Source organism: Lolium perenne, chromosome 3, assembly GCF_019359855.2.
Source record: "Lolium perenne isolate Kyuss_39 chromosome 3, Kyuss_2.0, whole genome shotgun sequence".
Classification (NCBI taxonomy): domain Eukaryota; kingdom Viridiplantae; phylum Streptophyta; class Magnoliopsida; order Poales; family Poaceae; genus Lolium; species Lolium perenne.
In genome coordinates this window covers 341,279,527-341,293,679 of record NC_067246.2, presented here as the reverse complement: position 1 = coordinate 341,293,679, position 14,153 = coordinate 341,279,527, and the positions used below count along the sequence as shown (strand labels likewise).

The window sequence follows — 14,153 nt, the reverse complement described above, 5'->3', positions numbered from 1 at the left end:
AATGTCGTGTTAAACAACCTAATTTATTTATACAGGTTGATGGGTACTTAAAATTTGGAGTTTTGATGTCACAAATGATTGGTTTGGGTTTTTTAAATTAGACCCCGCTGCTTGTCACTATCCATCTTATTTGCTGTATACTGTCTATAGCGACATGTTTTAGTGATGTAAGTAATGTTGATAGATTGACTGAGCTGGTGTTTGTGATTGCGCTAGGCTCTTCGTATCCATTATCCACAAGCTAAAATGAAAAAAATAAAATCTGAATTGCTTCATGGCAAAGGTATAAATGATGCTTCATGCCAAAGGTAAAACGGTTCATTCATATAACGGAGTATAATCAAGGAAGGAAAGAACAAAGAACACGGAGAATCCCGGAAAGGAAGAAGAGAGCCGGAGGCAACAGAAGCTCCGCCGACGGCCCACGTCGTCCCCCAAATCGCATCGCATCGCATTCGGCGACGCGGCGCGCACCGGCACCGCCTGTGCTGGTGGTCGCGGCTTTGTTCTTTCCTTCCTTCCTTCCTCTCGCGGAGTGCCGGCCTCCCCTCCGTACCACGCGCACGCCTCATCCCCGCGCCGTCCGTCACCGATGAAGATCACGGCGCTGCTGGTGCTCAAGTCCCCCGGCGACCCCGCCGCCGCCTCGTCGGCGGGTGGCGAGCAGAAGCAGCAGCAGGCGGTGGTGCTGGCGAACGCGTCGGACGTGAGCCGCTTCGGCTTCTTCCAGCGTCCGGCCGCGCGCGAGTTCATCGTCTTCGTCGCCCGCACCGTCGCGCTCCGCACCGCCGCCGGCAGCCGCCAGACCGTCCAGCACGAAGGCACGCCTACTCTGCTCTTCGTCCGGCGCTTCCTACTCCCCTGTCGCGATGTGGTCTGACGCCTTTGTTTCTGATTTCTGAACCCCCATGCTGCAGAGTACAAGGTGCATTCCTACAACCCGAACGGCCTCTGCGCCGTCATCTTCACCGACGACCACTACCCCGTCAGGAGCGCCCACTCCGTCCTCATCAAGGTACCGATGTCAGACGAGGTTCCTGTAATAGTGAATTCGGTTGCTCTGTTCCCGTTTAGTCTCACAGGGGTTGTTCCATTCCTTTCGAGTTCCTCAGGTTCTCGAGGAGTACCAGAAGAGCTTCGGAGAGTCATGGAGGACGGCGGAAGAGGACGCCACCCAGCCCTGGGAATATCTGGACGACGCCCTCACGAGATACCAGGTTCCTTTATTTGATCATTTCTGTTGTTTTCTATCAGAACTGCTAGCTTGAGCAAATAGCTCTCTCTCTCGGGTCGTAATACGCAAACTGTAGATGCACATCTCTGTCATCTTGGCGAGTGCATTGGAAATATTTGTTCATCGTCATTTTCTCTTCCGCTGTGAATAGTGGCAATAGTAGGCTCTGCATCTAGGCGAAAGCGACGCTTAAATGTCTTCAATTTACAGAGCAAGTAAAGTAGTACTACTACTACTATAAATTGGTTACAAGACCATTGTTTTGAAACGAACACTTCGCTTACCATTTATTAATCGATATACTTTCTTCCAGTACAAATTTGTGACTGTAACGGAATTACTTGGTGGGCACAGTTCACTTGGTAATGACCTAATACTGCCCCTCGTACTGTTCATACGGCCCAACCGGCAGTGCTGCATTAGTTGGTAATCAAATTAGAGACGAGAAAACTAGTTCCCTTAATTGGTTTATTCCCTTTAGGGTATTCCGTGTATTGACAAGGTTTGCGCCTAATAAGGTCAACTTCATGTTCTATTTGGAACCAAAACTAACTTGCTCAAAGCTTAACACATTGCCTACTTAAAACTGTACAGAGTAGTTTATCTATCCATGAAGAGGGCCGAAACAAAATCCGTGTATGTAACCAAACTTAAAACTGTACAGAGTAGTTTGTCCATGAAGAGGGCCCAAACAAAATCCGCGTATGCAGCCAAATAGTTGTTGGGCCTCTAGTTACCAGGGCATTTCAACAAATCTGAAATATCCTCAAGCATGGTTTGATATGCTTGTTCTGTTGAAATTTACTCTGTTTGCTTTCAAAATACTTTCGGTGGCAGGATCCTGCAGAGGCTGACAAGTTGTTAAAAATTCAGAGGGACTTGGATGAAACCAAGATTATTCTCGTAAGTAATGCTATCACCTATGAACTATTGATGCTATCACCCATGTTCTTTTGGGTGCAGTCGTACGAAACATGATGTTTATACTCAATTAATGTTCATAATAGGTTACATTATTTATATCTGCTATCTATTTAAATCTAACAGGAAAGGAAAGCCATCTTGGCAATTAACCCAAGTTTCCCCTTTATTTTCTGAACTTGTTGAGTTTAAATTATTCGGTATTGTGACATAAGTGCAAATCAGTGGACTTAATTCAACTTGCATGTGCAGATGTGCTGTGTGTAATGAATAATCTGGTCAAGTAGTGTATGCAAGTTCATCTTTTGAATATAGGTCAGGAAAACATGGAAAATTGATACACTGAGCTGCAGCAGGGCTCCTTCTGGCTGTTCGATTAACATTGCAATGTCAAATTAGTTCCCTGCATATTTGGTAGCTTCTCAATAGCTCTCACTTAAACAAACAATAAAATTCAAACACATAGGAGCTCAGTTTTATTGCTTCGGATGAATGTCTTATCTCTGACAAGTGTTTGGTGATTTTATTTATCTTTTGTAAAATGTCCGCTTTTCAGATATCCTCTTTTCTGTTTATCTAGTTTAGTTGTGTATGCCCAACAATGACTCTTGTCTCTTGAAACTAGTTAATGCTGGCTTCTGTAATTTAGTCTGCAAAATAAGTCACATGTTTATTCATAATTTGAATCATTGCAGCATAAGACCATCGACAGTGTGCTGGAAAGAGGCGAACGGCTGGATAGCCTAGTAGCGAAGAGTTCAGACCTAAGTGCTGCTTCACAGGTAGGGAAGTTCTCCTTGGGTTATTGCGGTATGCCAATTTACAGATTCATGTTGCGTGCAGCGATTCTAGTTCAAGCGGACCCTATGTATGGCTTCCAAAAATTATGTGTGTAACTGCACCATTCTAACTTGAACTAGTGCATGGAAAAAAGTATACTCTGACTGCCTTTCATCTGTTTACATAGAGAAGCAAATCCTTGTAAGTCGATGAATCAGCTCGTGTTCATGCTATCGTACTGATTTTTTCCGGTCGTTCCTCTGCAGATATTCTACAAGCAGGCTAAGAAAACCAACTCTTGCTGTACAATCCTGTAATAAAGTTCATCTTCCTAGGGCAGTGTGGTATTGGGCTCAGAAGTGCCAAAAGCATCTCCGTTTACCGCTTCTTAATCCTGAGATGTATTGTCATAAAACATTACATTGGTCTACACAGTGAGTAGGTCTTAGTCCACAGGTTCTCGTGTGATTCTCTGCAAGTAATGCATAAGTGTGGTCAGGGTGTTGTTATGAGTGGAGTTGTGTTCACTGCTGTGTTGAAGCTACTTGGTGCTGATGAACCTTTATGGCTGCCATATGTTACTAACTGATTATTACTTGCCGCATTCCCATAGCGATTAGTTAGTTGATATTGCGTTTTTCAATTTGCAGAAGAGTTAGCACGTTAACTTGCAGAGGAGTTACATCAGCTTGCAAACTGATATCCCTAGAAATTTGCAGAAGAGTTAGCGATTGGTAAGCCCATTTGCTTGTCGAAGAGTACATCATCGGAGCATTAGATATGTGTCATCATCCAACAAATAAGCAGGTTGGATCACTGCATCACAATTTATGCCAAAATCACCCTAGAAATTGCATATAATTTCAGTCCAAAATGATAGATAAAGCTGATGATAATTTCGGTACCATTACATTGTTCCAAAACTAAGCCATTCTTTGGAAGGAAACGTGTAGTATCATGACGTGCGTGACCCAATATTGGCTATTACTATTCAACTTGTTGATTCTGTTTTCTGTTTTGGGGCTGGGGTTCCATGTTTCCTTTCTCAGGTGCCTCTGGTGTCGGTATCCGTATAGTATTGTAGTCGACTCCAACTAGGTCATGTCCAAATCGGAGAAACAGGTACACTCTATCCGACTCATATGTCAGACTCGAGAAAATCAATCGAGACAGTATATATGTCAAACTGTGTTATATTTCCCCGGCCCAGGCCAAGACCCAAGACCCAAGACCCGATTGATCAGCTGTAACCTGTAATCGAAGACGCAATTCAGAGGAAGAACACGTCGACGTACAACCAGCAGCATCGATCATGGAAGCCCCGTATGACGTGGTCCGCGAGATCCTCATCCGCGTCAAGGACGTGACTACGCTCTTCCGCTGCGCCACCACCTGCAAGGGATGGTGCAGCCTCCTCGTCGCCGACACCTCCTTCCTCCGTCGCTGCTTGCCGGAGGACGACGCGGTATCCCCCTTTTCCGGCTTCATCGCCCAACGACACCGGTATGCACCGTGCTTCCTCCCGGTGCCGCATCCGGTGTTAGCCCCCCGTCCGGTGTTGTATAATGGTAGCCGCTTTCTCGACTCATTATTCCCTGGCGTCCCTACCGGCTACTTCGACAACGCGGTGCCCCTAACCTCACGCCGCGGCCTACTTCTCGTGCGCCTCAAACCACGCCGTGAGGCCGGCGATCCTGATCCAAGCGGCGTTTTCATGGCCGTGTGTAACCTGCTTGCCGATACGGTCCATGAGCTCCCCCGTCTAGAGCATTATTGGGATTTCCAAGAGGGCAATCAAGTGACCGGCTACGCTCTACTTACCGCTGCGGACTGTTCTAGCTCCAACGACACTGGCGGGGTGGAGCGGCGGTTCGGCTTCTTCAAGGTGCTAATCATTACCATCAACCATAGGCAAGGACACTACAATCTCCACACCTTCTCATCACCCGGCGAGTCAGGATGGAACATGTGCTCCGGTATCCACGGCATCTCCGCAATGCTTAGGCAACGCGATGCGGTTGTGCTCCGTGGTGCGGCACACTGGCTCTTGTCCGGCGCGACAGGAACCTACACGCTAGATGTGAGCGCCGAGACTGGCCATGTCTCCTCTACAGAAATGATGGACGTAACAATCTATAGCTTTTGTAGAAAATATAATGGCAAGCCATACCTTACCGTCAACGGTGAGGGGAACCTCACGGTGCTCCGCCTACGGAAGGACGGTTGCTGGTTAGAAATCTGGACATCGCACGACAGCGGGAGATCCTTTCAAACTTCAACCCTCATGCTACAACGACCAGAACAACTGACGAATTGGAATACTCAGTACACTTGCTTGGGAGAGAAGGGCGGCATGATGCTCGTCAAGGTCAAGAATAGACACGTCTATGTTGTTGATATCAAGACAGGGGTGATGAGGGAGGTCCCGGATTGGCCAAGTAGTAACGCTCTGAACCGTAGGAAGATTGTGCCCATTGAGATAGATTGGACGGCCTTCTTTGCTTCTCGACTTGCATATGTTTTGCCTTAGATTATTTTGTAGCTGGATTCAACTTACATTATCAGATTTTTTTGATGCGATTTAACTTACATGACCAGATATTGTCTATACAGTATATGCAAGTTCATCTGTTGGACATAGCTTAAATAAAACCTTGATAAAACCACAGACTCTGCATCGAGTGCAAGTTGTACTTTTCTATAAACTCCAGTTACATTTTCCCCTGCTAACTATGACTTAAGAGCATCTTTAGTCGTGCCCTCCAAACTGTGTCCAATAATAGCGTCGGATTGAGCGTTTGGGAGACGCGGTCACTAGTTGCCGCTTTTGGAGCGCGTCTCGCGTCCCCTCATACATAATTTTTTTAAAAATTAAATTTAACCGGAAATACTCAAATTCATTCAAATGTGTCATATATTACAAGGATTTGAATGAAATCCGACAATTTTTTTTAAAAAAAATAACGATGCTTGCGATGGCCAACGCAATTGTAGTCATCGCCGTGCATGACGTCATCCTACTGGCCACGACGGTCGGAAGGCACGTCGGCGGGGTCCTCCTTCACCGTGCCGCTAGGACCAACTTCACCGCCATCGCCCGTGAGGTCGACGAGCAGCCTGCCGCTCTCGCGGATGGACATGGCGATCACGTACTTGATGTTCCCCACCTAGGCACTGTGGTCGTTGAGCGACGACGTGAATGCGGTGTTGTATCCCAACGTGTCGTCAGGTCGTCACTCCTTGCGACGAGGCACCGCTAGCGGAGGAGCGTCGCCACCTCGTCATCGTCCTCCTCCTTCACTTACGGCTTCGGGCGGAGAAGGCCGGCGCTACCATGGGCTGCCCGGTGCTCCGGCTCATGGATTATTATGCCGTCGCCGCTGGCACGTCTCAGCTGAGATGCCGAAGTATTGTACTCCTCCTACAACTCGCGCCTCAGCACGGTTTAGGGGGAGACGCGATAGGAGGTTGGCGTCAAGCGTGCGGGCCCTGAGGAGGATGAGTGGGAGGAGGACGAATGCGAAGTCGTCCCCCTTGGTAGCCAACGTGATGGCGATGGCGGCGGGGACGACGGCATCTCCAGCCCGGAGGCGCCATTGTGGAGGCCGTCGATGACGGTAGAGAGGGTTCGTCCCAGCGTACCCCAGAAATAGGCGCACCCATCTTTGTTCCATGAAGTGAGCAGCCCAATGAGGCCGTCGGTGCTGGGCAATTCTCCTTCTCGGCGAACATTGAAGAAGTCTGCCCAACACCCGTTGTTGTCGGTGGCTAGGTGGGATCGGCATGCTCCTCCGAGCTTAGGCGGCGCCGTTGGGTGCCTGGACCCTAATCTCGCTGCGCCAATGATAAGTCCCAGTGCGGGCTCGAGTAGAATGCCAATCCCATATTGACGGTCATCTTCCAGCCGCCGCTTGACCAGAGGTAGGCGACGGGTTTAAACCCGCGTGTATGCATGTACGTCGTTGGCGAGGGGGGCCTGCCTCTTGTGTTGCGTCTTTTAGTTGCGTCCGATGCACTCGCACCATCCCCTCTGTAGCAGGATGGGCTGGGGGCGCGACAGATGAAAAATGGTTTTGCGCCGCGTGGCTGGGAGCAGATAAACGTCCGGCGCGACCTAAATGTCTTTGGGGAACGATTTTGTGGTGCCACTAAAGATGCTCTAAGAAATAGTTAAGTCAGACATAAGCAACCCCCCCCCCCCCCCCCCCCAAAAAAAACCAAACCACATGAAAAGTGTTGGCAAACGAGCAAATTCCCGAAAAGTCGACATAAATTGCAGGATCAATTCGAGTAGGAGTCGATCCAATCATCCAAACGAGGAAAAGTTACGTCCGAAGCAGAAGCAAGCCCGATTAACAATGATAACAAAAGTAGAAGGAACTCTACATATAGAACGTACCTCAAAAAAAAAAAAAACTCTACATGTAGAACGAAAAACGATCGATCAGATCGAAGAAACAGTGAGCAGATCAGATGGCTTTAAGCACCGAAGGATCCTCCATCCTGTGCCATGGTGAATATGGCCGCGTATTGTTGCCCGGAACCCTTCTCGAATCGGGTGATGATGATGCGGGCGCATCGTTGCCGAGATACCAGCCGCTTCTCGCCGATCGCCTCCACCTGTTGAACCTGCCACCCAGCGCCAACGGCGTCGACCCTGACACGGCCGACCGCCCAGATCTCCCTTCCGTTGAAGTCATCGAAGCCCTTACCCGTTCTTCCTTCCTAGACGACGAACTGCGAGGCGCCCTGGTAGAATACCAAGTACAGAAGTACCTGAGCGGCGAGACTGCCATAACCAGCGATCGCACGCTAGAACTCGCAGAAACCCACGACGTGTACTCGGTGGACGATGATATCCCCACCGAGGAGTTCGTCAAAGACTCGCGGCAGATCAAGTCTCGTACAACTCCGGTCGATGAACACGATAAACTGGATCAAGAGGAGATCGACGAGCACGAACTGAAGCGTGCGTTGTACCGCATCAGAGCTCTCCTGGTTAGTAGTCCCGTAACAATGCTCCTATCCATCATACCCGCCTATCAATCGTCATTCATAGAAATAAATGAACAATTATGCCCTCTTATATATGCACCTGTCAATCTGTATAGTTGTTAAAAGGCAAGGCAATTGACAAGCTGGACGATGCTACTTTGGAGAGCAAGTACCCTCCAGAGCTTATCGTGGACAACTCTTACTTTCTCGACTACCAGGATCACGATGCCTTTGGTTGGTATTTTGATCCCGACCTCTGTGAAATTGCTGCCTTGACCGACTACCAGCGGCTTGTCATCTTAAATTATGTAAGTGCTCGATCATGAACGATTCCCATATATTTGACATGCTCTAGTGCAATATGTGTTTTGGAATTTCTTGAAGTGTGCCCGCATATGACCATAAGAGAGCTAAAATCCGTGTTATTATGTCCAGGATTTGTTATTCTCAAGAGAGATATAACAGGTTGCTTTCCTTCTATTCGTGCAGTGGGAGGACCAGTATCAAGATTGGAGCCGTTACCGGTCGCACTATAACACGCCTGAAACTGATAGAGATTATCTGCTCTACTGGAAAACAATTTCAGAGAAAATTAGAGTATGTATATTGCCGCAATCAGCTAGACCGATTTTTAAACATTGTTTATTATTTTCTATGTTTTTAACTGACAGCCTTTTGTTCTTGGCAGTGGGTTGAAGATTACATGTATGTAGAGACGTCTTCTCGTGAGGTAAGCATATATGATCCCACATACCAACTTTGTTATGTTATTTTGGTTGGAACCCAGTGAATGATCGGCCTTTGTGTAAAAACAAAGACCCCCCAAAAACATGGAATGACTACAAGTAAGTGTAAATCCGTGATAGAAAAAATATAACTTTCCTGTTTTATATTGTTTATTAGTATTCAAACATCAGGAGGAAAGCTAGCTACCAAGCAATTAGAATCGCAACTGGCTTTAAAAATATTGACAAGGATCTGGCTCTTCTTGGAATAGAGGTATGATTTCCTTGTCGCATGCCCATTTAAATGGTCTCAGCTCTGGTTAATTTTCTATTTAACAATTGTGTTCTATAAAGGAGCTTCTATGGAGCACACGCCTTTATGTCTATTTTCGGAAAGATCTTGATGGCGTCTTCTATGAGATTTGGAAGCGGGTCATTAAGGAAGAGGTTAGCTTTGTACATTAGTCTTATTCTGACTTGAGAACATTTTTTTTATAATTAAGCTCTCTCTATATATATAAATATCTATGCTTAATGACAATTTTTTCTCTTCCTTGCAGAATGTTAATGATTGTTTCGCGAAAGCTCTGAAGGAGGTTTATGAGCTGAAGATGTTTCCTTCACGAGAGGGCAGTATGAAGTGTGAGCATACAATGGTGGAACAAGTAGGCTACTTTTGTTCACAAACGTTTATTGTTAATTTATATATATGTTAGTGTTAATATTTTGATCTTGTTTTGTAGTTTCACCTGTGCACAGTTGGCATTACTAAGAATGTAAGTATAGTATGACGTGGTCTTGTATCTAGTGTGGAGTGTTTTCAATATGTTCTCATATCTTATGTCGCATTAATTTCTGCCTCTAGATTCCAGAATATAAAGCCCGTGAGCTGATTGCACAACAAGTTAGACAAAAGGTATGTATGAGTAACTTATGAGGATGAAAATTTGGCGCACATGGTCGTTAATTTTTTTGTATTTATATATTTTCAGTTGGCAATGACGCGGGGATATGAGCATTACGCTATGAAGAAGCTAAATGTTGCTGAGTACATTGGACTGATCAAGACATCCTCATAGTTCTAATGGTAGCATGCACTGTACGATTTTTATTGTAGAACAGGGGAAGTGGCTACCTTGTTTTTTCGTATTCACAAAAGGAGGTAGCTTGCATGCATGATGCCCCTTTCCACATGGCCCTCCCTCAACGCGGGGAGAGGGGGTGGTGGATATGCATTATTTCCATCTTGTGGGAAGCCAAGTCGTATTATATGTTTCCCAATCCTGTATTTAGGTGGTTTGCAATTTGTTGAAGAAATGATTGCGAAACTTCTATCTGATTATGACTTTCTGGTTCATGGATGTAGTTAGTTCATGAAATACCTATTTCTATTATTGAACTTGTTAAGTACGCTCACACTCACACGTTTTCTCTTGCACCCTTGGTAAGATTGGGAGTTGCCAAAGGAGAAGCTACAATGAAACCCGAAGACGGAGGAGTTAACTAGTACAAGGGGCAGGTACCATTCAATAGAGTCGATGAAGTCAACTTTTACATACAACATGGTGGAAACCTAGACTAGGAGTAGACGGGAACCAATTCCATAATCCTAGAACCTAAGTAGCTATAGATCATTTATAGTTTCCTTACCAGGCCAAGCATCTCTATAGGTAGAGCTAGGAATAAGTTGAGTCCATGAGTTGTTCTTCTACAGTTTATTTTGCACTCATTATAATTAGGACGCTGTGTTGATCTTTTGTAAGAGTCAGGGTTCTAATGTATCACTCCGACGGATGCAATACTAGTGGAACAGTGATTATATCGATAACGTGTATACTATAACATCAGTGGTATGCTGAGTCACCTCATGGAGGACAACCATGCCATAAATTTTAGGTGCAACCGCTTGGCAACGGTTGCATGAGATATATACACCAATGTGATTGGTGATTTGATAGAAAATTAACATGTTAATGCAAAGGTGTTGGATGCTATTTTATATATTTTGATGGCTGATTCATGTCTCAACTTTATGTGATCCATGATTTCTAATGATTGTAAAACAAACTTCAATAATGTAGAAGTTGTATGCATCAAAGTGAGGTCTTCCCGTTTTCAAAAAACAAATGTCTTTTACATTTTTTTTTTGGTTTTCTCTCTTACAAACTGGTTAATGACTGGCTCTTCTGAATTTCTCTTTGATCCATCATGTTCCACATCCGTTGAATTGATATAAAAACTGGTAGGACTTCACATTGCAGATAGAAGAAAGTTTACTTCTCATCCTTGAACTTATGGAGAAGTTCACTTTTCGTCCTAAAAATTATACACCCCCCGTTTCTAAATATAAGCCATATAGTTTCTGGCACGGAAATTAAATAATGCAATTTTTGGAAAACCATGTTTGGGCGGGATTAACCCTAGGCAATTAACATGAGCTAATATAAAATTTTGCATAAGATAAGAAAATGTAATCAAATTTCTAAAAATATTGTCCATACAACTGGTGCAATGCAATACACCTTATATTCTGGACTTTTCTCAAAACACTATATTGCTTATATCTAGGAATGTAGGGAGTATTTAGTTTAGAAAGGAACTTAAACTTTCAAAATAGTTCGCTTTTTATCCCTTTTGGTTGACTTGAAAAATTGCTAACATGAAAGGAAGAAACAGGCAAGTAACCGAACTGGTTTTGAACCGGACCAAGCCCAAGCCAGGTGAGATATCGAACCCAACATCTTAAATGCAAAAAAATAGAAACCCTTGCATCCTGTCTCACCCTCGAATTCTCTCATTATCCGCTTGCTTTGCATATCACCATCATCATGCCTCTCTTTTTCATGAACCGTTGCCTTTGACCTTTTCTTGCAAACTGTGGCAAATATTTAACTGGCTCAACCGAGATAAGGACTAAATGTGAATGGTTCCGAGAGTTCAGGGTTTATTTTGAACCAAACTGAAGTTTTAGGACCAAAGTGAACTTTCACTAGAATTCAAGGACTGAAGGAGGACTTTCTTCTTGCAGACATAGACACCACAGGTAGATAGGGATGTAAATGGTACGGATAATTTCCGCTCCTAATCCGCATCCGTATCCATTTTTGAGGATATGGTATGCATTTTTAGAAATCCGCCGGATATGGATACGGATGCGGATAGTGATCAAGCGGATATCCGACGGATATGGTATTGATACTATCCGACGGATACGGATTATCCGCCATTTTTTGCGGATTATCCGAGGTCCACAAAGAGGATAATCCGAAAAAACTAGTCCAACCCTAAACATTTAGATAATATAGTTAGTTCATCGGCTAAAATATGTATTCTATTAGCAGGCAATTTGCTTTGTTGTAGGAACAAGTGTGTACATTTAGCTATAGTCTATAATTACAAACATATTTTACATAAAAAACCATACTTTTATTTTTTTTATGCATATTTTTTTAATAATCCGCATCCGATCCGAGTCCGGTCCGAATCCGCTCCATATCCGTAATCCGATATAATCCGTATCCGAATCCGCATCCGACCATTATCCGCTCCGATCCGAATCCGTTACAAAAATATGGTAAAGGATATGGTAAGACCAATATCCGATCCGATCCGATCCGTTTACATCCCTACAGGTAGACTATAAATAGGCATGGGCTGCCCGATTCGATACCCAGGCCAAAATTCCAGGCTTGGGCCTGAAATTTAGACCCGACAGCCAGGCCTAGGCTTCACTAATGGGCCCATTTAGGAAAAGGCCCAGCCCGGCAGGCTTACATCTTTTCGGCCGGGCCAGGCCTAGGGCCTGGTTTCTTAGCTTTGGTTTCTTTGGCCCAACCTTAGGCGTGGCCCGGCTAGAGGTATGCCCATATATATGGTAGAGACAATGGTAGAGATTTGCTCTGGAGTTTTAATGTCTGACAATTGGCAATAGTAGATGTCATACAACATAACTTATGCCACACACTTGCAAAAGACAGACAAAACGAGTGCAGTATTTCCAGTGTGTCCCTGATTTTTTTCCTAGAAGGCAGGTGAAATGCTAATGCTAACCCAAACAAGACATGGTCCACACTCATATTTACATTCAACTAATGACAGGTAAAAAAAAACATCTCGCAGCTAACACAGCAATCAAGGACAATCAGCTAGCTACTCCAGGAACAAGAGGACAACAGCACGCTGGAGAAGACGACCAGGAGACCAATCATGGCGGCCCGGGCTCGGACGGGCGCAGCAGCACGGCCCACTACCTGCACGAAAAGCGTCGATGAGCACCAGTTGAACATCGCACAGTGGCTACTGTCCCGTCACTGTCACAGAAAAGTGTATGCACTGTACCTTGCCGTCGGCGTCGGCGTGGCCGCCTGTGTCGGGGAGCGGCCGCACGGTGGCGGTGTCGGTGACGCCGGTGGGCAGCGGCACGGTGGGGTTGCTGCCGATGAACGGGTACCCCTCTCCGCTGGCGGGAGCTCCCGCCGGACGCGCCGACGCGACGCCCACCGTGGGCTCCAGCGGGAACCCGAAGTGCGGCGTCGTGGTCGTCTGCTGCGGCTCCGGAGCGCGGGAGTACACTGGGGTAGCCGGCGGTGGGAGGGACGGCATGTCGTCGGAGCCGGCGGTCGGCGCCGGAGCGGAGTAGTGCGGCGACGCCGGCACAGGAGCGGAGTGGCGCGGCGACGCCGGCGCAGGAGCGGAGTAGTGCGGCGACGCTGGCGCCGGCGAGATGCCGTGGTGGTGGTACTGGCGCGGGGACGCTGCAGGGCCGTGGTGGTAGCCTCGGCGCCCAGGACTAGGGGAAGGTTGCCACTGCCAAAAATAAATCGTAGCACCAGCTCAGACATGGTTGCTTTTGAGCTGCACAGGCCATACTGAACTTCAGACAGAGCAAAGCTTACCGTGGGGTGTCTGGGATCGGCCGGAACCGAGTAGTAGGCCGAGGCGCCGCCCACGCAGACGCAGCAGAGAAGCCAGACGAGAGCGCCATTGCTACCCATCTTCACCTCGCTCTACCCTTTTCGCTGCGGCTTGCACTAATTTAAGAACACCAGCACTGGTTCGGTCCAGTGGCTGTACTTGCAAGTCGCAGCAAGAAATGTAATGGATGGCACTCTGAGCCACAGGCTGAGACGAAAGGAGCTATGGCTCTGCGCAACAATGGCAGCGGCGGCAGAGGTTGGTGAGGGCTTTAAATGAGAGGCCGGCGCAGCGCAGCACGAGAGGAGAAGGTGGTGGTGATGATGATTGATGAAGACCAGCTGCTTTGGCTATGGCTATGGCTATGGGAGCGTGCAGAGAAAGGACGCTACGGCGACAGTGAAACCGAAAGCTCTTTCTCTCTCTCGGCGTGAGTGTGAGTGTGAGCGAGAGAGCGAGGTTGGAGATTACGAGGAGGCGTCTTTGGAAGGAATCTTTGGGCACCGCGCGGCGTGTCTCCGTGTTTCTCTTTTTCTTGCTTTGGGTCGGGGAGTGAGTTTACAAATCCTTTTTGCGCTCGCACC

General features: G+C 46.6%; 2 protein-coding genes across 2 annotated transcripts; one reads left to right on the top strand and one right to left on the bottom strand.

The window, feature by feature from the left end:
• The first annotated feature begins 320 nt into the window (after positions 1 to 320).
• LOC127346017 (VAMP-like protein YKT61) lies at positions 321 to 3,539 on the top strand. Its single transcript, XM_051372550.1, has 6 exons — positions 321 to 821; positions 918 to 1,015; positions 1,113 to 1,217; positions 2,072 to 2,137; positions 2,851 to 2,937; positions 3,202 to 3,539. Exons 1-6 carry the CDS (start codon positions 593 to 595, stop codon positions 3,250 to 3,252), a joined length of 636 nt encoding a protein of 211 aa, XP_051228510.1. The 5' UTR covers positions 321 to 592; the 3' UTR covers positions 3,253 to 3,539.
• Positions 3,540 to 12,627: 9,088 nt separating this feature from the next.
• LOC127346014 (uncharacterized) lies at positions 12,628 to 14,005 on the bottom strand. The gene is made up of 3 exons (XM_051372548.2): positions 13,551 to 14,005; positions 12,994 to 13,461; positions 12,628 to 12,905 (listed from the first exon to the last, which is right to left on the bottom strand). Exons 1-3 carry the CDS (start codon positions 13,647 to 13,649, stop codon positions 12,801 to 12,803), a joined length of 672 nt encoding a protein of 223 aa, XP_051228508.1. The 5' UTR covers positions 13,650 to 14,005; the 3' UTR covers positions 12,628 to 12,800.
• Between the last annotated feature and the right edge of the window lie 148 nt (positions 14,006 to 14,153).

Bases quoted from the DNA above. Each gene is read 5' to 3' on its own strand.
- LOC127346017 (XM_051372550.1), top strand. From the start codon at position 593: ATGAAGATCACGGCGCTGCTGGTGCTCAAGTCCCCCGGCGACCCCGCC. The intron at 1,016-1,112 runs GTACCGATGTCA...CGAGTTCCTCAG, and splicing joins CCCACTCCGTCCTCATCAAG to GTTCTCGAGGAGTACCAGAA. The intron at 2,938-3,201 runs GTAGGGAAGTTC...GTTCCTCTGCAG, and splicing joins ACCTAAGTGCTGCTTCACAG to ATATTCTACAAGCAGGCTAA.
- LOC127346014 (XM_051372548.2), bottom strand. From the start codon at position 13,649: ATGGGTAGCAATGGCGCTCTCGTCTGGCTTCTCTGCTGCGTCTGCGTG. The intron at 13,462-13,550 runs GTAAGCTTTGCT...TATTTTTGGCAG, and splicing joins CCGATCCCAGACACCCCACG to TGGCAACCTTCCCCTAGTCC. The intron at 12,906-12,993 runs GTACAGTGCATA...CTTTTCGTGCAG, and splicing joins ACGCCGACGCCGACGGCAAG to GTAGTGGGCCGTGCTGCTGC.